Below are 24156 nucleotides of genomic sequence, written 5' to 3' on the forward strand. Positions count from 1 at the left end.
TATTTCCCTCACCACCTCCATAACTATTATTTGTAACTGGTAACCTTGTTATTTCGTCCATTTTTTTCAACAATTTTATGCAGCTCCACAACCTAAATTTTGATTCTCTCCATTTGTTTGTTTTAAGATAGAAAAATTAAAATCAATCATTTGCACCATTGGTGAAGCTGGAGAAAATAGAAATTTAAGAAACTTACCTTCTCTCCCTACCACCTCTGTAGGAACAAAAATTTCATACTGTCACCCAATTTAAGAAAAAGGTTCAGAGAAAAAAACTAGTAGTTATAAATTTCACACTTGGTGTGGTATAATGGAAAGTGGGTGTGTCAGTTTGAAATTTTTTTAAATTTATTTTCGTTTTTATAATTATATTTTCTTTTTAATATTTTTTTTGAGTAAATGCTTAAAATTCATGACGATTGGTTGGAAACTTATTTGCAATCTAATCTAAGTTTCTAGTAGTATAAGGTTAGTAACTTCTCTAAAATCATCGTCCTCCTCCGAAGCATGGTAACAAATTTCAGATTTGGTAGTCATTTGGGTGGAGGTTCAATTAAGTAAGTTAAGATAAATTCAAGAAAGTTTCGTTACAATATCAAAAAATGTGGGGGGGCACATGGGGTACATCGACATAGAGGAGTGCGCATGTTCGTAAATGCATTTTATGCGTATCTCGAAGAATATGCATTTGGGGCATACACACACCACCACTACCACCTTACGATGTTTCTTATGTATCCCCTACTGAGGTCACTTAAGCCTTAATCATGTACAAATAATGTTTTTTGATTTCTTATTCAAACCCATCATCTTCAACATTCTTTAAAATCGTATTTTGTTCTTAATACTTGATTTAAGAAAATAAAAAGTTGGGGGTGAATGACAAAAATATTAGCATATTCCACCATTAGATGATGAGTTAACAATTAAAAATCCATCAATTTGTTAATTTAATCAGTTAGTTTTTTACAAAAATTTTGATAAATTCAGAGAATTTTTCTCTTATCAGATTAATTGTTCTTAGGGTTTAGGGTGCAAGAACCAATTTTTTTTTTTTTTTTTTTGAGATGTTTTGCATGGATTAAGGAAGAAGAGATTCGTTACTCTGTACCACATTTTTTTTTTTTTTTGTCGATTAATGGGGGGTTAGGCAGACCCCCAACCAGAAAAAAACAAGATTAGAACCTTTCATAGGCATGCCCAGAAGCATCCTTAGATATAATATCTATCAACCTCTGAGGGAGGTCCCTATGCTCAAGAATAACGCTACCTGAAGAATGAAGGAGTGAAGCAAGAAAGTCGGCAGCTTTGTTGCATTCTCTGTAGCAGTAGGTGAATCCAATTTTTTGGAAGTGGTTCCTTTTCGTCTTAATGGCTTTAACTAGCCTTTCTTCTCTCCAAGGGATTGTTCTCTCCCCCTTAATGCATTCGATAGCCTCTTTAGAGTCGGTTCTGATCTCTAGCACTTTGATGTTTTCCTTTTCCGCCATTGTCATCCCCTTTAGGATTGCTTGAAGCTCATGGTGTAAGACTGTCTCTCCTTGGTTTTGCTCCGCTAAAGCTAACACCATCTTGCCATCGCTGTCTCTAATAATAGCCCCTTCCCCTCCCCTGTCACCTTTTAGAGACCCATCGGTGTTAAGCACAAACCAGTGCTCCGGAGGCTTGGTCCATATGCATTTCAGAGGCACTCTAACCATATACTGAAGGCTTAGGTTCCATGAGTCCATGAATGCTCTATTAGCAGGGTTGTCTTCCACAAAGGCTTCGATGCTTTGAATTCTCATTTGAACATCTCTGACTATCATAGTCTCTACAAGCTCAGAGGGGTTGTAGCTGTTTTGGAAGATCCTCCTACATCGCTCAGCCCACACATGGTGTATGAAGGCATTGAATGCCAATTTTTTAGTGACCGCATGAAAAGTTTTACCTTTGAAATTGTTGCATGCCCACTCGACCTCTTCTCTCCAATTTCTATTTGATTGGGGTATGTTAGATCTTCTTAGCATTCTTTGCCACAAGCCGTGAGAGAAATTACATCCCAAAAATAAGTGATCCTCTGATTCAGGATGGTTTCTACAGAAGCAGCAGCACGAGTTCTGAATGACCCCTCTAGCCTTGAGCATGTCTTGAGTTTTCAGACCCCTTGCTTAGGCAAAGCCATGCGGTGGCGCTATGCCGTTTGATGTTGTTAGGGAACCATACCAAGGTGTGCCATCTAACTTGAGGTATGGTCTCTTTAAGAGCTTTGTATGCAGATTTCATAGAATAAGTACCTTTAGGATCAACTGTCCAGATGACTCTGTCTGACTCCGAGCAGTCGAGATTCATAACTTTGATCTGATCCCATATCCCTCCTAACGAGGTAGCTAGGTGGGCTGGAAGGTGCCACTCGCCTCCTCTAACCAAAATGCTGACCCTGGCTTCACTGTGAAGTCTGGTGTCATAGGAGTTCCCTTGTTGTATTACTCCCTCAGTAGTCCAAGGGTCATGCCATATAAAGGTGTTGCTGCCATCGCCGATTCTATGAGTGATCATGTCTTTAGAGGCCTCTCTCATCTGAAGCAACTTTCTCCACATCCATGATGCATTACTCGGGATACTCATAGTCCAGAAGTGGTTTTCTTTTATCAGATTCTTATGGATCCATTCTACCCATATGCTTTTCCTGATCGAAGCAATATCCCAGACTTGTCTAACAATACCCGCTTTGTTTTGAAGACCGAGGTCATGAAATCCCAACCCCCCTTCTTCTCTTCCCCTAGCCATTCTCTTCCAGCTCACACAATGCATTTTGTTTCCCATGTTCGGCCCTGCCCATAGAAAGTTAGCACATATTCTTTCAATTTCTTTCAGCACCTTCTTGGGGAGCATTAAAATACTAGACCAATAGATATGCATACTGCATATCACTGATTTGATGAGCTCCATCCTTCCTGCAAAAGAGAGAAAATGGGCTTTCCAAGACTTGATCTTACTAGTTATCTTGCTAACAATAGGCTCGCAATCAGCAACCTTGAGTCTTGTTGAAATGAGGGGCAGTCCAAGATACTTGACAGGAAGAGTAGCTTCAGCGATTTGAATGGTATTGGAAATTCTCTCTCTCACTTGGCTGCCAATCCCAGCACAATAAAGCTTACTTTTATTCAAGTTCATCTTCAGCCCTGTGATGTTGTTGAACCATTCCAAAGCTTCTTTAATAGCAGTTGCAGATCTGATATTCCCTTTGAAGAATAACATCAGGTCATCAGCGAAAATCAAGTGGCTAACTTTGGGATCTCTGCAATTGTCCATCAGCTCCAACTTCCCTTTATTCGTCATATCTTGTAGTTTGGCTGAAAGCAGCTCCATAACGAGCACAAACAAGTAGGGGGATAAAGGGTCCCCTTGACGAATCCCTCTCTTACCTGGGAAGTATCCTTTCAAGCTTCCGTTAATAGCTATCGAGTACATAGGGGATGAGATGCACCCCCATATCCAAGCTATAAAATTCTCTGGGTATTTCATCAACTCCAAGCAGTGGATGATTGCCTCCCAAGCAACTGAATCATAAGCCTTCTTCAAATCGACCTTTGCAACGCATTACTCTGTACCACATTCAATTCAAATAAGCAATCTATCTTAATTTGGGCACTTTTATAGCCTTAACCCACATGAAGCTCTCTCCATCAACTAATAGTTAGGATTTGAGGGAAACCGCATATTTTTTAGGCAGATTTACCAAAACATGCACAACTTTTCATTTATTTTCCAAAACAGTACACTGTAGCAATTAATTCCGAAAACGGTATTTTTTAGGCAGATTTACCAAAACATGCACAACTTTTCATTTATTTCCCAAAACAGTACACTGTAGCAATTAATTCCGAAAACGGTAAATTTATCGTTTTCGGAATTAATTTTTTTTACCAAAACGGTAAAAACAGTAAAATGTATTTTTTTATACCAAAAATACCCTTTTTTATTTTTTGACTGAAATTACAAAAATAAAATTGATTTCGGTAAAAAAAAATTATAAATGTATATGATTGATGGATTACCGAAAGAGAGTGAATCTTTTTAGTTGGATTTTCATTTTTTTAAGGTTAAAATTGTAAATATATATGTAAAACAAAAAAAGGGTATTTTCGGTATAAAAAAAAATATTTTACTATTTTTACCGTTTTGGTAAAAAATATTAATTTCGAAAACGGTAAATTTACCGTTTTCGGAATTAATTGCTACAGTGTACCATTTTCGGAATTAATTTCGAAAACTCTACCGTTTTGGTAAATTATTCTATTTTTTAAGAGGTCTTTTAGGGTTAATACAATTTTCCTAGGGATTCTTTTATGGGAATAATCCCTAACTCCGATTTCCTTGTGACGCGCTTCGGGAGAACTTCAAGGACCACAAATAACGTTCTCCTCAGGACGACAGAAGAGTGCGGTTTGTCTTACATGTAAAATAGTAAAATACAACACAAATGCTTTCTGCAATTTTTACCTTTCTGACGTGGAGGTGCTCATATAACTATAGATGTCTTTAATCGTATCGCGAGGAAAAAGAATCTACGGTTATAATGTGCACATCCAATTCAGAAATGTAAAAATCGCAGTAAATCCGGTGTCACCCCAGCACGACTCAAAATACAAAAGTCTCCATCTCATGACACGTGAGCCCTTACTTCATCGTCTCCTCCGCCCCAAATCCCAACAGTACCTTTCCTCTTGTGTCTCCTCCACCACATAAGCTCTCTCTCTCTCTCTGCAATGGCGATCACAGCTTCTCTATCCATGGCCAGACTACTTGCAGCTCCAACTGCAACCAGTCTCTCCAACACTGCTCGTCTCTCATCCAAAACCCTCTCGTCTTCCTTTCCCCTCTTCAAACTCCAACGTAAACCTCTTCGATTCAGCACCTCCACCACTATCTCCGCCACCATTTCTGTAGGAGACAAGCTTCCTGAATCCACATTCTCTTACCTCGATACTTCAGGAGAACTCCAAACGACAACTGTCTCTGACCTCACAAAGGGCAAAAAATCCATCTTTTTTGCTGTACCAGGCGCTTTTACTCCCACTTGTTCACAAAAACACCTCCCTGGATTCGTCGAGAAATCCGGAGAATTGAAATCAAAGGGCATCGATACAATTGCTTGTATTTCTGTTAACGATGCTTTTGTCATGAAGGCATGGAAGGAAAGTTTGAAAATTGGGGATGAAGTGTTGTTGTTGTCTGATGGGAATGGAGATTTCACAAAAGCAATTGGGGTCGAACTTGACCTAAGTGACAAGCCAGTTGGGTTGGGTGTGCGGTCGAGGCGATACGCTCTTCTTGCTGAAGATGGGATTGTTAAGATTTTGAATTTGGAGGAAGGAGGGTCCTTCACATTTAGTGGCGCAGAGGATATGCTCAAAGCTCTTTGATTTTGTTTTTAGATCCTTTGGTGAGTGAGGGTTGTTGGGTTAGGTCCTTCTTTGTTTGATTTTTGTTCTCCTCTGTTGTTTGAAACTGGGTTCTTTAGTTCTAATTATTTGTGTTCTTGTTTTTCCTTGATCAAGGTATTAAATTTTCCCAAATATTTTGCCCCAATTTTTTTTTTTCCTGAAAAATTTCCATCAAAATCATTATTCACTGTTCAAGGAGAAAAATTGACTGAAATTAGGTTGAACCTGTTCAAGAATAACAGAATATTATGTTAATTAATTTAGCAATTTTTTTTTCCTTGGCATTTTTCTTGGAAGATTGTACCAGTTGATTGCTTAACAAAACTGCACCAAGGTTCCTCCCAAAAACACTCAATTCCCTCTCCCAAAAGAAGATCTCCCCTCGGATGCTCTCTGCCTATACTTGGCCTTGACCACCCTTTTGTAACGATTATCTTGATTGATCATGAATCTCCAAAGTCATTTTCCACAAATAGTAGAATTAATAACACTAGCTTCCTAAACAAAAGACTCATTTTTTTTATCCTAGGACAGCAAACAAGCTTCCATTTAATCAAGCGGAATGAATGTGATTACCATCCTAATCATTCCATAAGAAGTCTCCGACCAGTTTTCCTAAACTTTTTTCCACTGTTTGGCATTGAAAATGGGAAGATATAGTAGATTGGAAACCTTGCAAGTGTGCTATTGATCAAAGCCATTTTACTCCCCATTAGATAGATATATTGCTTTTTATAATCCCAAGCTCTTCCTCACAGGTTCAATGATGGGATCTTAAATGCTTGAGGACTTGTAAGCTCTAAGGGTAATTGTGAATATTTGAAATTGAGTCAACTCCAAAATCTTACTCTTCTTCCTAAGGTTGACAGGCAAACCAAAGTGTCATCTGCAAATTGAAGATGAGACATCAAAGTAGCATTGTCTTTAACACCAAAACCTTTCAAGGCACAAAGACTTACTCCACGTATCATTCTTCTGAGGGCTTCCACGACAATGATAAAAAAAAAAAAAGGGTGGGGGGATACAATGGGTCACCTTGCCTGAGTCCCCTAGAACTTGTAAAAGAATTACTAAATTATCATTCACAAAGACTGAATGAAGTAGAGGATTGTCAATTTATAAAAGATCTATTGGGCTTAATTCCATGGCTCAGTTGGTTTGATACAAATCAATGCAAAGAAACTTTGAGGTCGTGGGTTCAAGGATTGCTAGCCCATCAATAAAAAGAAAAAAAGAAGTGGAGGAAACACATTTCATAATCTATAGAATGCATCTTTTTCCTTTGCCTACTTAACTCTGACAATTTTCTTCACTTTATGGTCAATTCTTTTCTTTTTCCACTTTTCTAATGAACATGGAAACTTGTATTACAAATCATAATCATCATCATCAAAGCTTGATCCAAAATTTTGGGGTCGGCAAAACTTGAATTACAAACATCAGTACATGCCCAAGTCCTGCCATTAATGATATTTGTAGTCTGGTAGGTTAAGTTTTCATTAGTGACAAGGCTTTCAAACACCATGTAACAGTCACAGATCGAATTTTTGAGACTACCAATTAATGTATTGTTGAGATTGGAATTCGTCTGCTTTGCTCCCTTCTTGAAGTAATTAGTGTCCTCAAATGCCCTTGGAAAGAAACAAATAAATTTGAGCTTTGCAATTATTTGATTCTCCTAGGCGTGGTGAGAGTTGTTTTCTTCATGGCTTTAACTGCCATCTGAGAGTGTAAACTAGCTAAGAATGTCTGCCAACCAAATTCTTGATAGATCTGCTTTTGCCTTCAGTAATGGTGATTAACATGCCATGGTAGAATTCACAGGAGTCTTAAGAGGAAACCTTTATGATTTTGGATTGTCCAACCTCTTGCAACCCTTTTTTTAATGTTGCGCTGAAATGATGGTAGTCCATTTTTGTCCATCTGTGTTGGGACCATTCTATCTGATAGCGTCAATTTTTTATTTTTTTTTGTTATGGAAGTAGTTACTTAGAGCTCGTTCCTTCGCACCAAAATAACAAGACCACAATTATTATTCAGTTCCTTCCTCTCCTTTTGTTGGGTAATGCATCCTATTGAAAGCAGAAAAGCAATTGTATTATCTCTACCTAGTAGAGCCTTCGGACATGGTTAAAATTTTGATTATGGGGTTGAAACAATGAACATTTTTTCCATCAGTAGGTATGGGTATTTCTAATTCCAAGTCAGGTAAGTGGGTTCGTCTTGATTAGGAAACCAAGAATTGTTAAACCGTGATTTTGGTGGAAGAAATTGTAGCTAATTTATTTTCTCTTCTTTCTTTCATTTCCTTGAAGAAGTTGATAGCATCATCAGTGAAGGCAAGTAGGAGTTTGGTTTCCGTAGGAAAGAATATTGCTTTGCTCCATGAAGAGTCTCAAGGTTTTTGCATTGGAAAATTTGTGCTAGAATTTATCATGCTTGGAGATTGTAAAAAAAATGGTGAGTGATTCAAATAAGGTTCGGATGGCATTCTGATTGAATTTTGACTAAAAGGGTGTGTAAGGTGTGGTCCCCTGGAGGGTTTTGTTCTAACTTGGTCCATCTTAGGAGAAAAAACAAAAAGTAGTCCACCTTACTACATATTTTTGTTTTAAAGAGACTACAAATTATAAAAGGCAAAAACCCATTTCCTTGTCAAACACTATTCTCAGTCTGTGGACTGACACAGAAAAGGATAAAAGAGACACATATAGAGACTATGTAAAGGGAAGGAAAGATAATTTCAGCTTATTGAAACCCTCCAAAAACAAAACCCAACAAAAGGGATTGAAAAAAGAAAAAAAAAAAAAAAAAAAACTACAAATCCAACAATTACAAGCAATCCATTCAAAGATGTCACACCCACTTGGGGGTCAAAACCCATATGCTGCTTATGCATGCTTCTTTCTTTGCTTCTATATGATTTGTTCTTTCTTAAGTTTGTGTATCTTCTTGACTTCTCGAGTATTCACAGAATTCTTTGAGGCACGAGATGAGTGCGTCCCCTTGGCATAAAAGAATGACCGGCATTTTTTTCCCCTTATGAGCTAACACAATAGTAAATGTGATAAAAATGTTTCTAAAATATCATTAATATACGTTGTCGAAGAAAGAGATACCACCACAGACACGGGTCCTGCTAAGAGCTGAGGACGAAGGTGCCAACGTAACCAAACCCCACGATGAAGAATGCCATGGCTTGTAGGTAAAGGTATATGAAGTAATGGTTCTTCCCAAATGCAACGTCATAGCAAGCGCAAAAGAAGAGAAAAGCTCCAACCCCAAGTTCCAACAGATGGAGCCTATTGATGATTAACCATGAAACAATTAAATCAAGGTACGATACTATGAAGTTTGACTTCCATGAAAGGTACAAAATTGATGTATAATAGTAACTTGGTTAATTGAATTGAGCATGTTTTCTTAAAATTTTACCTTTCTCCGATCCTGAGTCGAGGTTTCTTGGGTGCTTTGGTTCCTGCTTTATTAACTTTGAGAGCATCTCCTAATTTTTCGGTGACAACCCATTCGTTTACTCTCCCTGCCTCCAATAGACCAATGAAGGTCGCTTTAGTTCGGTGCAGTGACATGACATTCTCAAACAGGATCCAGAAAACCATCAGATGGAGAGACCTACAAGATAAAATTAACACAAACAAGAACAAAAGGACCAAATAATTTTAGTAACTAAAGTTTGGGTTGGAGAGATGAAAGATTAAGTTGCAAAGATAACAGACCTTGGAGTTCCAACTGCATTGAGAAGGGTAATAATGGAGGGGATATAAACAGCACCCCATTTTGGGATCTCGACTTCTGGAACTAAAACCGTCGATGGAATTATCACACAGTAGAAAACAAAAGTGACAACATGGGCTACAATCTTTCGAACAAAGAAGAAGCTGTAGATGACATAAAGTTTCTTCCACAGAGAGACTTTCTGCAGTAAAAATAATAAAAAAGGAAAAATCAACAACTAAATTTAGATTTCACTTCCATAAATTTCAATATAGAGGAAAAAAAAAAAAGACATGGGAGCATGCATTGCCACACCATTTTTTTAAAAATTAAAATACACTAAACAGTAACAAAATATATAATGACCTGCAGGGCAATAATCATTCTATTTTTTTTCTAATGACTACACCCTCTTTCGGTTCCTTCTTCTCCAAAGTTCTTCAATTTGGATTTCCATCATGTCAATAAATTGAGTATTGGAGAGATAAGGATGTTGAGATGGATGAGTGGAACGACTAAGAAATACAATTTTAGAGATGAATGTGTTTTAGAATATGGAAAATGTTGAACTGCTTTCATTAGACACTGTGTTCAACACTGAGATGATGCGGTGGTGCATAGAGAACCGTAGATTTCTTTATTTATATCTCGAGGAAAGAAATCTGTGGTTATCTGTGCACTGTCCCGTTAGTTCAGTGTTGAACACAGTATCTAACGAAGGCACGGAGATGGTTTAAACATGTTCAATAAAGATTGATTATAGTCTTTTAGTTATAAGAGATATTCAAATTGAAGATTCTAAAAGAGAACGTGAATAAAGATAGTGATAACAGATATGTTCAATTTTTAATGATAAAATACATGACTTTGGACATAATGGAATTGGAGAACAAACAAAGCTCATTTAACCGAGCCTAAATCTTTAAGATAAGAAAAAAAAAATGGTGTGGCAACATAAATTCTCAATTCGAAAATTCGAAAATAAAATATTACAAATTACTGACCTTATTCCTTACAATCTCCATTGCCATTTTCCTAAATAAATTTGCGGGCCCACAAGACCACCTATGCTGTTGATAACGATATGCCTTCAAAGTACTTGGTAGTTCATTTTTCACCTAATCAGTTCATATATATATACAACAATAATCATAACCATCCGATCTAAATCTTCTCTTACCATATTTAAAAAAAAATATATTTGATGAAAAGATGGGACTACAATAATACCTTGAGACCACCAACATACACGAATTTCCATCCCTTGAGACTCGCACGGACCGCCAGATCCATGTCTTCCACTGTCGTCCTGTCCTTCCACCCTCCTGCTTCATTAAGTGCTGTAATTCTCCAAACTCCGGCAGTTCCTGTTTAATAAAATTAAATAATAAAAAACTTTCGGTGGGTCATATATAAACCACTAGTGTATTGACAAATTAAAAAGTGAAGAAAAATTTTATTTACACAAAAAAAAAGTCAATCTGGAATTTCATAGAAATAGAATTAATCAAGAGTCAGTGACTTTTTGACTTGAAAATTTTCACTTGATCTGTACGTGACTGACGTGACAAGAGCACAAAATCATAGATCTTTTTATTTGGGATGCACAAGGAAATGATCAATGGTTTTATATCCTTGCCACGTCAGTCGAGTGAAAATTTTCGAATCAGACGTAGGACGCTATGTGTATTGGGAGTATCATCAATTTACAAAATTACCCTCATTAAAAAAAGTACGATTTCGGAGACCCATATTTTGAAAACTGCACTGAAACCACATATTCCCATTAGCCTACAAATATTGAAGGATGTCCCCATATGAATAACTGGTATTTTGTAATTTGGGATGCCTTTAAGACCTAACAAATGGAATGTATGGTTTATGTGGGTCTCCAAAAATTGCACTCCATTAATAAAAATAAAAAAAGACATGTGACATCCTTCGATTGGTCAAATTAGAAATTCTGTGAAGTTCTGGATTAACTTTTTTACACGAAAAAAAATTATTTATAAAATTCATTAAGTGGTTTACCGTTGAAGCCGAAGAAAGCATAGGTGGCCGATCCAACTTCTTGCTCAACCGAGAAATGGTAATCGAGTGACATCTCCTGCATTCTTGTCATTAAACACTCATCGGAGTTCACTGCAATACCGCCCGGAAAACCACCAATAAGTCAACAACTGCTCCTAATAAAATTAATACTAAAATATTAACTTAAATTGAAAAAAAAAAAAAAGTAAGTCCATGTGTCGGTGGTTTAACGTGAGGTCCCACAAGTAAGAGTTCACTATATGACGAAGAACAACAAATGCACATGGGCTGCTGAATGAGTAAAACCCTAAATTACTTAAATACCCTTACCCTTTCATTTGTCCTTCTAATACGGACAGGGGCAGTATTGAAAAGAAATATAACATCACTGCCCCAGTGCCACAATCATAATATGACAGATCTGCCCCGAAAATTTAGTTATCTAAGTAAGGACAACCTGTCGCTGACCACGGAAGGTGTTTGGGGGCATTTCCGTCAATGTCAAAACAATGGAAGTAATTGGACACGTGGAGCCATTAATCTGGGCCTAGCGTAACGTTTTGATGTGAACCTTGGTAATCTTGATGGACGGTGATTACTGTGCCATTCAGGAGGACTGGACCATGGCTTTAACCATGATCGATTGGGTGGGCTCCATAACTTTACTTTCGGTCTGGAACAAATCTCGCCACAGAGACTGAAAGAGAAAACGACAACAACCACTACAACAACGAAAAAAAAAAACCAAAAAAAAAAACACCACCGACACTCGATCGAACTGAACTGTGTTTTTAATGGCTATTAACTATAAAGGTGTAAATTTGGCTATTAATGTGGGTGGATTAAGAAATTAAGAGAGCTTACCGAACTTCCAACGAGCTTGAACAAGACCAATCTCTGGGTTGTGAACCAAGAAAGGAATGGTTCTCCATAGAAAATCAGGTTCGGGTTGGAAATCTGCGTCGAAAATGGCGACGAAATCACATTGCTTTACGTAATTGTGTTTCATTCCTTCTTTAAGAGCTCCAGCTTTGTACCCATTTCGATTGTCTCTGATTTCGTATTTGATGTTGATTCCTTTGCTTGCCCATCTTTGGCATTCCATCTCCACTAAATCCTGTAATTTTAATGCAAAAAATTAAAGAAACCCAGATCAGATAAGGTAAACTAGATCGTAAAAGAACAATTCTGAGGGGGAAAAAAGTTAAAATTTTCTTAATTAGATGGTACTGTCTACTGTGGGGTTGACTATAATGGGTTTAACACTTTATAGCTAATGATGATTATGCTTAAGTAAATCTGTAAAGTTAGAAGCCAGTAGAAACCCAGATCACAAAGCCTCGTAAAACTAAGGAAATTTTTTTTTTAATATTTGGGGTTGGTGTGAAGACCTTGACGGTTGGGTCTGTGGAATCATCGAGTACTTGGATTATGATTCGATCAGACGGCCATGAAAGGCCACATGCAGCTCCAATGGAGAGCTGGTAAACCTGCATCAAACGCCAAAAACAAATCACAAAATTAACTTAATTTATCGCAAACCCTGAGGAAAATACAGAGTAATTAAGCGACATTGGATGGAGTGAGAGAGAACGATACCTCTTTTTCATTGTACATTGGGATTTGAACGAGAACCATTGGATAAGCAGAGTTACCCATCTCCACATCATCTTTAATGGGTTCCCATTTGTAACGTTTCTCAGGTTTTTGCCCAAATATCTTAATGAGAACGATTATGACACCCATATAAACCCTCTCGATAAAAAGCATAATCGACATAGCTAAGCACACAACCACTAGGATTTTCAAGAGAGGAATGATTAATGGTACTTTGATTTGGTGCCAAATCAATCCAATTTGCTCCGTAATGTCATCTCTCGATCCCTGAAGTTCTTCAGGAAGAAGGGTGGTTGTAGAAATCCGATCCATTTCTTTCTCTCTTTGAAAAGAATAAAACAGAGTAGAACCCAAAACAGGAGACTAGAAGACACACTTAGATCTGGAAGGATTTAAAGGGATTAACTTTGCGAAAAGGGCACGAATCTCTTTCTAGTTTCTCTCGAATCTTGCTTCTGAATTACGCAAGACAATGCGGCAGAGCTGGACTGTCAGTCTCTTGCTCAAACCCCTATACTCCATTATAGAACCAGACCCACAAGAGTAGAAGAAAAGAAAACCCCAGTTAAGATCTCACTCTCTTAAACACAAAACCCCTCTCTCTATATCAATCCCTTCTCATCTCTTTCAATGGTACAAAACTAATTAAAGCCTCCCTCTCTGCTTCTCTCCAGCTTAAGAAGAGCAGAAAACAGAGACAGAGAGAGAAAGAGAGAAAGAAATAATAAAAGAGATGAGAGAGAAGATGAGAACTGGAAGAGGGTGTTGTTATATTATATATATAATTAGGTTTCTGATTTGTAAAAAATCTGAGCTTTAATTCCTCTACAACTCCTCTCTTTATGTAAGGGAGGGACTAATGTTTGCTGTTATAAAAGCAGAGTTGGGACCCCAACTGTTCTTCCAACCACAAGTGCGTGCGCCCTAAACAAAACGGGTTTGATAAAACGGTAGGAAAGCAGAACGTTACGTTTTATATTAATTAAAGTACAATATCATATACATCCTGTCACCTCTAAAAATAATTACATAAGATTTTGATCTATTAAATGAAATCATGTAAACACGAAATTTGCATTAATATTTTAGAAACATTATTAGTAGGAAAGGGAAATAGTTTATTGTGAGAGATTTGAATAATCGCTCTCGAGGTTCCAATTAATTGCGTGACACGATGAACAGATAAATTGTGATATAATAGACTTTACATGAAATCTCCAAATTGATATGGTTTGAATTTCAAAATGCGATATAATTGTAAATTTTTTTTAAAAAAATCATAAAAGGCATTCGAAAAAGATAAATTATATAATGAAAATTAAAAGAAAAAAATAATATTTTATAAAAATAATTTACTAATTTGATCGTCAGAGTGCAAGCATAAGGTCAATGGAATTACAAATTGATAACTAAACTTCTTGGTCTTGTGAAATTCATGAAGATCTAAATTGGACTAGATTTGACACTCGTAAATTATATATATATGGGAACGGATCAAGAGACATATGTAAAAATAATGTAACATTAATAAATTTTCAAAATATGGGTTAGAAATTTTAGATTGAACTGATCTTTTGTGAGGATGACCTCTATGATGGGAAGATCATCTAAAGAAAAAAAAAATCAGTCAAATCTAAAACTTCTAACCCCATTAAAAGTGATTTAGAATGTGGACTGTCGATTTTTTATCAATTTTTACCAATAATTTGTAAATCATTTTTGATGGATTTAAAAGTTTCAGATTAAACTGATTTTTTGTGAGAATGATCTTCTCATCATAGTGACCACCATCGCAAAAAGTCAACTCAATCCAAAACCTCTAACTCATATTTTGAAAAACCATTGTTTATATATATATTGTTTGGATCATGTATTAGAATTGGGTAACAATTGTATTTTGCTTAATCAATAAATAGATAATGAATTTGCAATTAACAATTACAAAATAAAGAACAAAGGTTTGTTGTTACAAATTTTATGTGCTAAGCTAATGAACCAACGGCATGGTGCCACATGTATTGAAAAAACAACAATGATTAGTTAATGGAGAAAAAAAAAATTAGGAGAAAATTTCGAACGAATTTAAGTACTTGGATTTTATTATTTATCAATAAACATGACACCATACAATTGATTCATCAGCTTAGCACATGAATTTCAAAACAACACACCTTTGTTCCAAAATAAAATATAAGGATTTGTGAAAATTAAATTAATTTGTTTACTATTACTATTTTTCACTTCGGTCTCTTTATGTATAGTGTCTCAAATCATAGTTAAAAGAGTTGTGCTGGAGTAACATTGAAATTGACATTGTTTCACGCATTGGTGTGTACATAACTATATATACTTCTCACATGTATCATATGTGGTTTTGTACACATATTCATGTCAGCAATGTGTGAAATGAGGTCAATTTCATTGTTACTTCAGCATTTTTCTAGTCAAAATGAAATTTGACAATTACCTTAGTCTCACCAAAATCAGTGTATTAGAATTGGATGTCACAGATTGACAACATGATACCTTAATCAATTTAGAACATCTTTATATGAAAAAACAAAATACTAAAAAATACTAAAAAACCAAACTGAAAACACCTATTTACACACACAAGACTTAAAATCAAAAGTGAATTTGCTCCTAAGTAATCGAAATATCTTTCTAATCTTATTCTTTTAGTGGAAATGTCATGGCCCAAAGAAGGGTCAGCTCTACCATTTGACTTGTGTGGAGTTAGGGCACGCAGGTCAAGGCGTGTTTTGAGCCTCGACCAACACCGTACTTTACATAATCAATGGGGAAAGTGGTCATTGTCAACATAAATTTTTCCAAGAAACACAAGGCTAAAATAGGAAGAGTTGTGCTCGCGAAACATTGAAATTGACATTGTTTCACACATTGACTTGCACGTAATAATAGATGCTTCTCAATCGTATCTTAATGAAAAAGCATGTATGATTATGTATACACATCCACATCAGCAATATGCGGAACGATGTCAATTTCAATGTTACTTCAACTTTTTTCAAATAGGAAATATAATGCTAAAATAATGACTAATGATTTTCTGTCTCGAGTATTTCCACTCGGTTGGACATGGTAAGGGCACAACACCGTTGATTGATTTCTTGTGTATCTTGAAGCATCCCGAAAAAACCGTTCAGCAATTCTATACCCTTGCCCCGTAAGACCGAGTGAAAATATTCGATTTAGAAAATCATGAATCTAAAGTAATTTTTAAAAAAAATTATTAGAGTCGTGTTGGAGTGATGTGACCATAACTTACTTTGTTGATGTGAAGGTGTGTACAGAACCATAGATGCTTTTCTTTGAGATACAAATGAAAAGCATTTATGATTTTGTGCACGCTTTCATGTCTACAAAGTGTGAATTAAGATTAATCTTAAGGTCACTCCAACACGACTCAATTTTTATAAGATATTTCTTATCTCAAATGATGTACGACTTGTATAAGAGGAAAAACCTTGAAAAGGGGAAGTCTTTGCGGGAGGAGTTTTCCAACTTTAGATGCTTGGATTCATAGGCAACGAAAAACCTTCATCTCCCATAACTAAATCCATAAAAAACCAACTTGTAACTAAGTTCTTTAAAAAAAAATCAAGTAAAAGGGATTACAAAATAATTATTTTATTATCTTTACTATTATAATTAGCGAAGGGACTTAAAATGGTTCGACACCATAATCATGGTCATTTTGGTAAAATACCAAGAAAATTACAACCAACAGTGTAATTAAGTTGTGTAGTTTTCAAAATTATCAAAGTATCCTTTTTATTATGTAATATACAAAAACTCTTCCATCAATGATTTAAATTATAAATAAACCCTTTTGATACATGTGCATTTGCAAATGACGTCACACACAAAAGTTTAGAAGGTCCAAATTGCCCTCACCTCTATATTTAAATTTCATACCATCAAAGTCATTTTTGTCAACAACAAAAAAAAAAACCAATAAAATTAAAATTCACGATCTAGAGATTAAAATTTTAAAAGTACAAAAATATTTTTTTTTTTAATCTTCAAAATCCGCTTAATTATTATTTTAAATTATAAATAAGTCTTTATAATACATGTGCATTTGCATAGGCTACCTACTAGTTTCTTTAGAAACTGTCAAATAACAATCCCGTCTTTATTACAAATATTCAAATAAAATTATAAAAGTACCATTACGATTAATAACAAGGATCGAAATCTCATAAAGGGCAATATTTGGAGAAGTAAAAAATAAAATAAAAAATCAAGATCATCCCAATCAAAATATTTCGATACATTTTGAAAGATCTAAGATAATCCAATTATTTGCCAAAACATTCTAGTGATACAAAACTTTAAAGCATCATTTAATCTGATTTGAACTTTTGTTTTTCTTTTTCCTTTTAATCCAAAATTTTAACAGGTCATGTAAACTTTACAGTGTGCCACGTGGAAGTGTAATTGAGTTTAAGGTCCTCAGTCATTATCGTTAACGTAACATCATAAGACCAAAAGTCCAGGGTCAATTTCGTTATTAATCGTGGACTGAGGGGCCATATCATGACTTCTTTGTCGTGTACTTGGAACTTGTCTAAATGGGATCTTTGACAGCTCGATTGATGTTAAATACAGTTGAGATGTTTTATCAGCAAAAATATGTTAATTGTTTTTATTTCCTCTTTTTGGGGATTTATTATTTATTTTATTTTTGGTCACATATTTTTCAAACAAATTGATAGTTTGTTTTTTTATATATTTCGAGTGATTTTGTGTGAACCGAAGCAACTTACACTATTAGCTCATTGTTAGGTATCGAAGCAGTTGTCGGTATTGTGTGAAAAAACCGTCGGCAGGGGCTTTAAAAATAAATTAATTCTTAAAATACCTTTGATATCCTAGATTCCCATTTCTTAAAATTTAAATTCATTTTAAAGAATACTTTCTTTATGACTTGTTCCAATGATAACTACTGGGACAATAAAAATGATTAAAAATGGAGTGAATAAGGGTAATTCGGTCATAAAAAATTGTGAGAATATGTTTGACTTTTCAACTTTTTCATGACCATATTGGTAAAAAGAGTTGACTTTTCTAACCTCAAATATGCTCTAGTAAGAAGTAAGAACATCAAAGGTACAAGTGAGTGGAAAAACATGAAATTTTCATAAATTTATGTTTCTAAGAGATTCCTATGATAATCTCAGGTGTGTTCGTTGTGAACTCCTCAGATAAAAGAAAGAGTCGTGATAATTTGATATTCTTTTTTCTGACGCCCCCACTATAAAATTGTAGATCGTTTGTCTCGGGATGCACAAGAAAAAGATTTATGATTCTACTTCTATGTATCCCGAGGTAAATGATCTACAGTTCTTTGATGGAGACACAAGGGGGCCTTTGAAAAAAAAAAAAAACATCAAATTGTCATGACTGTAAAAGAATATTACACGAACTGCATGTAAATTGACATGGGGGATTTTCTCCAAAAGTTTATTTAGTTTAAATATATTTGTAATTTTTCTTAATGTGAAAAGTTTGACATTGCTCCTCTCAAAATGCATTGTTGCACAATTAATTGGCTCGTCTAATCCTATATAATCTGACTAATAAGTAGGTTTGAGTGTCGGAAAAATGATCGAGTTAATAGTTAAAGTTACTTGTTAAAAATCACAAATCTAATAAATAAAATTCACGAATAAAGTTGATTGTGTATATGTCCAAAAAAAAAGTCAAATGTCTAAGATTAGTGGGTCCGATTGAGTGTGCCACATTATATTTTTAAGAGGATATTAAACTTTTTGTACTAATAAAACAATTATTTTTGCCTCTAATGACATGTAAGTCCCTGCACATTTTGCACTAATTTGAGCATTCGTCAAATTCGAACCTCATTTTTCAACTTGTAGTTGTTTGGGAAATTCGAGGATATTTTATATATATAACTAAGATACTTTAGGTCGAACGTTGTTTTTGGTAGTTTGGGAATAAAAATAGTTAGGATTTCATTGTCCAAACTTTTTGTAAATCAGGGGAATGCATTGCACAAGGGGGAATAAACAAGGGAATGATACCATTATGCACATTTTTATATTTTTGTTATAAGGGTAATTTAGATATTTCACTTAGAAAACATTTCTACATTTCATCAATCATACACCAACAATATAATAAATGATTTATTTGACAATATGGAAAAGGTGTATCTCACAATCTCACTATCTCACTTACCTCAAACAAGAGATCATTTAATATTGAAAATAATTTAATAAATAAATAAATAAGATAATAATGATTTTCTGACACCCGCCTCTAGCATACGCCCCATGACGTGGCATGTGTTAGAACCGAGTATATTTTTTCTCAGGAATACACAACTACACATATTTATGGAGATGTGCGATTGTGTATCCCGAGGAAATATATATGTTGTTCTAGCCCATGCCACATTAGGGAACATATGGGGGCTTATGTCGGAAGGAGGCATCAGAAAATCACGACAAAAAAAAAAAAAAAAAGAGTAGAATGAGAGTAGGGGCTTGAATTAGGGTTAGGGTTGGAGCAATGTAAATAGTATGAGGAGGTTTTAGGGTTTTTTTTTTTTTTTTTTTGGGTTCTTAACATTGTGTGCTGGATGTAGTAGGTATAATGGCCCTACCTTTATTTATTTTGGTAAAAATACTACAACCATACCTCACATGGAAATGATATGCTATCTAACTTGTCTCCTAACCCTAATAAAAAGAAGGTGAGTTCAATGAGATACTTGTGAAGCTTCTATCTGTCAAAAGTAGGATACTTGTTATAGATTTCTCTCTCTTCTTTCCCCTAGTTTTGGTTTTGAACTAGACACTACACCTCACTCCCATCTAACACACTTAAAAAACTTAATTCTAAAGGGTGACACCTAATATCTTCCAATCAAAGAACCTGTAATCTAGGGTTTATTGTCTCATGAAACAATGGCCTACCACCAGCAATTCAACTACTATTACATTTAGGTCATCAATGAAAACTCAATGTTTTTTCAAAATAATAGGACCGATGTTTTGCTTTATATCAAGTGTTAATGAGACCAAATTGAAACTTTTGTAAATCGACAATTATATCTCCAACATTGTTGAAGACACCTTATCTTGGTTTGATTTTTGAACTTGATGACCAATCATCTTTATGTTCTACTTCTTCTAATTTTATCGTCAAATCATTACCTAACTTATCACACTAGATAAAAATATATAAACTTTTGAAAATCACTTTTAGAATAATTATGGGGGTGTTGGACCATTTGTATCAAATCATTGGGCCATGGATAGGGTTTTGGCCCAGAGTTTTGAATCGGGGTAGGCCCATCGGATGACTCTACCCTATAATTTATACTATACATACACACAAAATCCAACCATTCGGATTTAACTTTGCGATAAGTCTTTCCAAAATATGTATTATCGGGATATTTTTAAATACCAACCGTTAGATTTCATGTTTATATGGTTGGGATCATGTGTTTTTTCGTGAGTTATTTTCCATGAGTCATTCATTGCCTTATAATAAATTGATTCCCAATTTTATATAGGATTGTACATAAACCATGGAAATGAATTACCTTCAAGGTCGGCTTTACCTTTTTTTATGAAAATGCCCAGTGAAAAGTTAAAAAAAAAAAAAAGAGTTATGGTAATCTAACTCGAAAAAACGTACTTGATTTATATGCGGTTGACGCGGCAAGTGCACATAGCCACAGATCTTTTTCTTCGGGATACAAAAAGAAAAAAGATCTACAGGGTTGTGCACGTGCCACGTCAATCACGTACAAACTGAGTACATTTTTTCGAGTCATTTTATCATTTGTAAAAAATGAATAATAATTTTCCGACATACACCACACTACGCCCCATCACAGAACCATAAATCATTTGTCTTGGGATACGTAAAATCATAAATATTTTTCTTATGTATCCCGAGTAAATGATGTATGATTATCACGACTCATAAAAAAAATAAGCCTAAATACACATGGGGGCCAAGTTTTAATCTAAACTTTTTTATTTGGCCCGACTTGACCATCAAAAGGGCTAGATTTAGATTAGGATTTTGAGACTGAATCAGGATCAAATGGAATGAAAGTGATTTAATTTATTTTTATATGAAAATTCAATCACTTTCAATCTTCATTGGGCACCGTTCATCAATTAAATCCCACTAACAACAATTAGTTCGACCACGTTTAATTAAATTTTATTAGTCTCCTACCAAATATTATAATCTTAAATTTGTTGAACGAAACAAGACACATTATGTCAATAATGATTTCATGGGGCAGCTATCAGTGTCTTTGTTGGCTTATATGTCACTCTTGTTGTGATACGTGTCATTATGTCCGTGTACCGTCACATGAGGCTCGTGAACTTTGCTACCGAATTATCACTAAAGTTCATGTGCTCCCACATGTTTTATACAGATGGGGTCAGCTACGTGTCTTATTTTGGAACCTTGGATTGGATGTATTAGATCTTGACATGTGGCTTAATACTAGTGACAGTTGTTTAGTTAAAAGTTAAATCACCCATTCATGATGTTATCTTAGTTACTTTTACTTTTTACCAAATATGGAAATATCGATACAAGAAAGAGAGAGAGAGAGATTACAACTACCAGTTATATTTATATTAATAAAATAATAATAAAACTGATGACCAAAAGTTCTCTTGTGACCGTTTAAACGGCTGTTATATATATATATATATATATATATATAATATATATATATATATTTTAAACTTAGTTTTAAAAAGAGAGATTTACGGGGCAGACTTATCTGTAGCAATTTTATTAAAAAAACTCCCTTACTTTATTATTTTATAAATCAGATTATCATGACTAATTTAGTAAGATTTCAAATCTTACTATGAATTATTAGGCCCACATGGATAATCAAATTAGTAATTTAACAACACAGACTTTTAGGTTTCATGAAAAAACTCATATTAAAAAAATAGTACCTTTTTTTAGTTTGATCGTAGATGTTGAAAATAGATGACTATCGAACTTCAAAATTTAAAATTAAAATTTAACAGTGAAAATTAACATTTGTTTTCAAATTTTTTTTTCAAAGTTCTTAGAATTTTTTCCTTTATAACCATGTGACATTAGATCACGTTTTTTGAATGCCACATATTGATGCAGTTAGAATCCACTCCAAGGTATACTAGCAAATTAACATCATAAATTGAATTTTATAATGTAGATCCCATGCCAGAGTTCGCTCGGTAACGAAGTTGAAAAAGTGAGGTTTGGTGGCTAACAAACTTCATAAAGTAAGGTTCCCTCGGGGTTGTCAAAACTCAAAGTAAATTTTTGTAATAAAAATACAACAATTGGATCTTTAAGTAAATCTCTCTTCTAAGAATTAACTAACATGAAATTAAATATGATCTAAGGGTGTCGATAGGCTGGTTCCGGTTCAATTCCTATGTTACTTAGAACCATAACTGAAATCGGAACCGTAAGAAATACGGGGTATCACTCCGATTCCAAATAATTGAATATGAAAAAGTTATTTCAAAACAATTTAAAACGTTTTTTTTTTCTCAAGAAATTTAACATATTGTCTATAAAATTATCAACTTAATTATAATTTGGGCTACTAAAGATATAAATTAATGTTTTTTTTTAAAAAATTAAAAATTACATCTTTACAGGTTATAATTTTTTAGAAGAAATGACACATATTAGACTTGAGTTCATGGTTTATATGAAAAATTGAAGAAGTTTATGTAATATATATTAATTTTAAAATGAAAGAAAACCTTAAATCATCTATAATATAAAAATAAATAAGTAAATAAATCGGTTCCACACATCCATTGGATAGAACCTAATGGTTCCAGTTCCTATTGGTTCAATTCCATTTTAGACCCGAGGCGACTCATTTGATACGTCTCGGTTTCGTCCACCAACGAAAAGGATAGACAAGTCAAACATATCGGAGGAGATTTAAAATCACTGTTCATTTTTCTCATTGTTGAACGAGACAACTCCAATGTATCAAAAAACTCATTAGAGACGAGACATCAAAATGAATTATCAGAGGAGATTTAAAATCACAGTTCATTTTTCTCATTGTTGAACGAGACAATTCAAATGTATCAAAAAACGCATTAGAGACGAGACATCAAAACGAATTTTGATACCATGACACTAGTGCCCCCCCCCCCCCCCCCCCCCCCCAAAAAAAAAAAAAAAAAAAACTTCTCTCTCAATCATCTTTTACATATTATAACTTCAATTTCATTTTTTCCCCTTTAATTCATGCATATGGTATCCAATCTCCATCATCAGTCTCATTTTCTTTTCCATTGTTTCCCTCTTTTTTATTACTTTTTCTTAGTCTTCAACTAATAACTTGCAAGTTTGTTCATCTAAGCTACAAAGATGAATTGTTATCCACTCAGCCCAAACAAGGAAAATTTTCATTTTTAATAATGATTTCTTAAAATGAAATTTCTAACTATTTCAAAATTTTCCAAAACAGTAAGAGATTTCTCTTTGAAAGTCTAAATTGTTTAATTTTTCTTCCACAATTATAATAGGGATGGAACAACCACCACATAGATGATGAACTATTTGAAATTTGAAGGATGGGTCAATGTATGTAGGCATTTGTTGAAGAAGGACAATGATGCCATGACCTTAGATTCATTGAACCCCAATCACCTCTCAAATATTGATTTTTTTGGCCCACCCCTTCATGAACCTTGAAACCAACATCTTGGAAAATTATCCGAAACCAACACCTCAAGACCACAAATCCGACTTTCTTCTATTTTATCTTTTGGGAAAAATTGCTTAACGGACCCTAATAGAGGGATTTTTTCTAAGTAGTCTCTAAATTTTAGGACTTCTCTTACTAGTTCATTTAGTAAAAAAAAATATTTCTAATCAATCCCTGAACCTCATTCCTCACATTTCTCATGATTGAAACGTCGAATGTGTCCTAACCATTCGAACTCATCATTTTCATTCAAAAAATTGGATTTTCAACATCCCCATCGAATTTTGGAGATCATTCCAACGTAAATGATTTGAGAAGGGAAAAAAGAAGTCATTTTCAAGGATTTTGAATACATATGCAAAAAAAAATTAGGTTTTTTTATTCTTCTTTTTAATTTTTTTTACTTCGTTTTTGGATGAAAATTGATCAAAGATGGGTTTTTTTTTTTTTGTTTATTTAAAATCATCTAGAAAAGTCGTTATGTTAGGTTTTTAATCGATCTTTCCATGTATTTTAGTCGTATAAACTTAAAAAATAAAAACGGATGGATTTTGCGAACGTCAAGTTCACCAA

General features: G+C 34.4%; 3 protein-coding genes across 3 annotated transcripts; 1 reads left to right on the forward strand and 2 right to left on the reverse strand.

The window, feature by feature from the left end:
• Window positions 1–1178: 1178 nt before the first annotated feature.
• On the reverse strand, window positions 1179–1808 carry LOC147399677 (uncharacterized). Its single transcript, XM_086446543.1, has one exon. It carries the CDS (start codon window positions 1806–1808, stop codon window positions 1179–1181), a length of 630 nt encoding a protein of 209 aa, XP_086302669.1.
• A 2840-nt stretch (window positions 1809–4648) lies between these two features.
• LOC147399678 (peroxiredoxin-2E-1, chloroplastic-like) lies at window positions 4649–5574 on the forward strand. The gene has a single exon (XM_086445137.1). The coding sequence runs from the start codon at window positions 4752–4754 to the stop codon at window positions 5406–5408; it is 657 nt and encodes a 218-aa protein (XP_086301263.1). The 5' UTR covers window positions 4649–4751; the 3' UTR covers window positions 5409–5574.
• A 2425-nt stretch (window positions 5575–7999) lies between these two features.
• Window positions 8000–13702, reverse strand: LOC147399679 (glucomannan 4-beta-mannosyltransferase 9-like). The gene is made up of 9 exons (XM_086445136.1): window positions 12795–13702; window positions 12587–12685; window positions 12060–12312; window positions 11196–11306; window positions 10395–10531; window positions 10169–10282; window positions 9167–9366; window positions 8865–9062; window positions 8000–8731 (listed from the first exon to the last, which is right to left on the reverse strand). Exons 1-9 carry the CDS (start codon window positions 13122–13124, stop codon window positions 8569–8571), a joined length of 1605 nt encoding a protein of 534 aa, XP_086301262.1. The 5' UTR covers window positions 13125–13702; the 3' UTR covers window positions 8000–8568.
• Window positions 13703–24156: the final 10454 nt, after the last annotated feature.

This window comes from Akebia trifoliata, chromosome 6, assembly GCF_017979445.1.
Source record: "Akebia trifoliata isolate Shusen 1 chromosome 6, ASM1797944v1, whole genome shotgun sequence".
NCBI lineage: Eukaryota > Viridiplantae > Streptophyta > Magnoliopsida > Ranunculales > Lardizabalaceae > Akebia > Akebia trifoliata.

What these genes read in the sequence shown, in the direction of transcription:
- LOC147399677 (XM_086446543.1), bottom strand. Translation starts at nt 1,808, where the DNA reads ATGATAGTCAGAGATGTTCAAATGAGAATTCAAAGCATCGAAGCCTTT.
- LOC147399679 (XM_086445136.1), bottom strand. Translation starts at nt 13,124, where the DNA reads ATGGATCGGATTTCTACAACCACCCTTCTTCCTGAAGAACTTCAGGGA. An exon ending in CCACAGACCCAACCGTCAAG is followed by an intron (nt 12,313 to 12,586) that starts GTCTTCACACCA and finishes TTAAAATTACAG; the next exon opens with GATTTAGTGGAGATGGAATG. An exon ending in TGTATGTTGGTGGTCTCAAG is followed by an intron (nt 10,283 to 10,394) that starts GTATTATTGTAG and finishes TGAACTGATTAG; the next exon opens with GTGAAAAATGAACTACCAAG.
- LOC147399678 (XM_086445137.1), top strand. Translation starts at nt 4,752, where the DNA reads ATGGCGATCACAGCTTCTCTATCCATGGCCAGACTACTTGCAGCTCCA.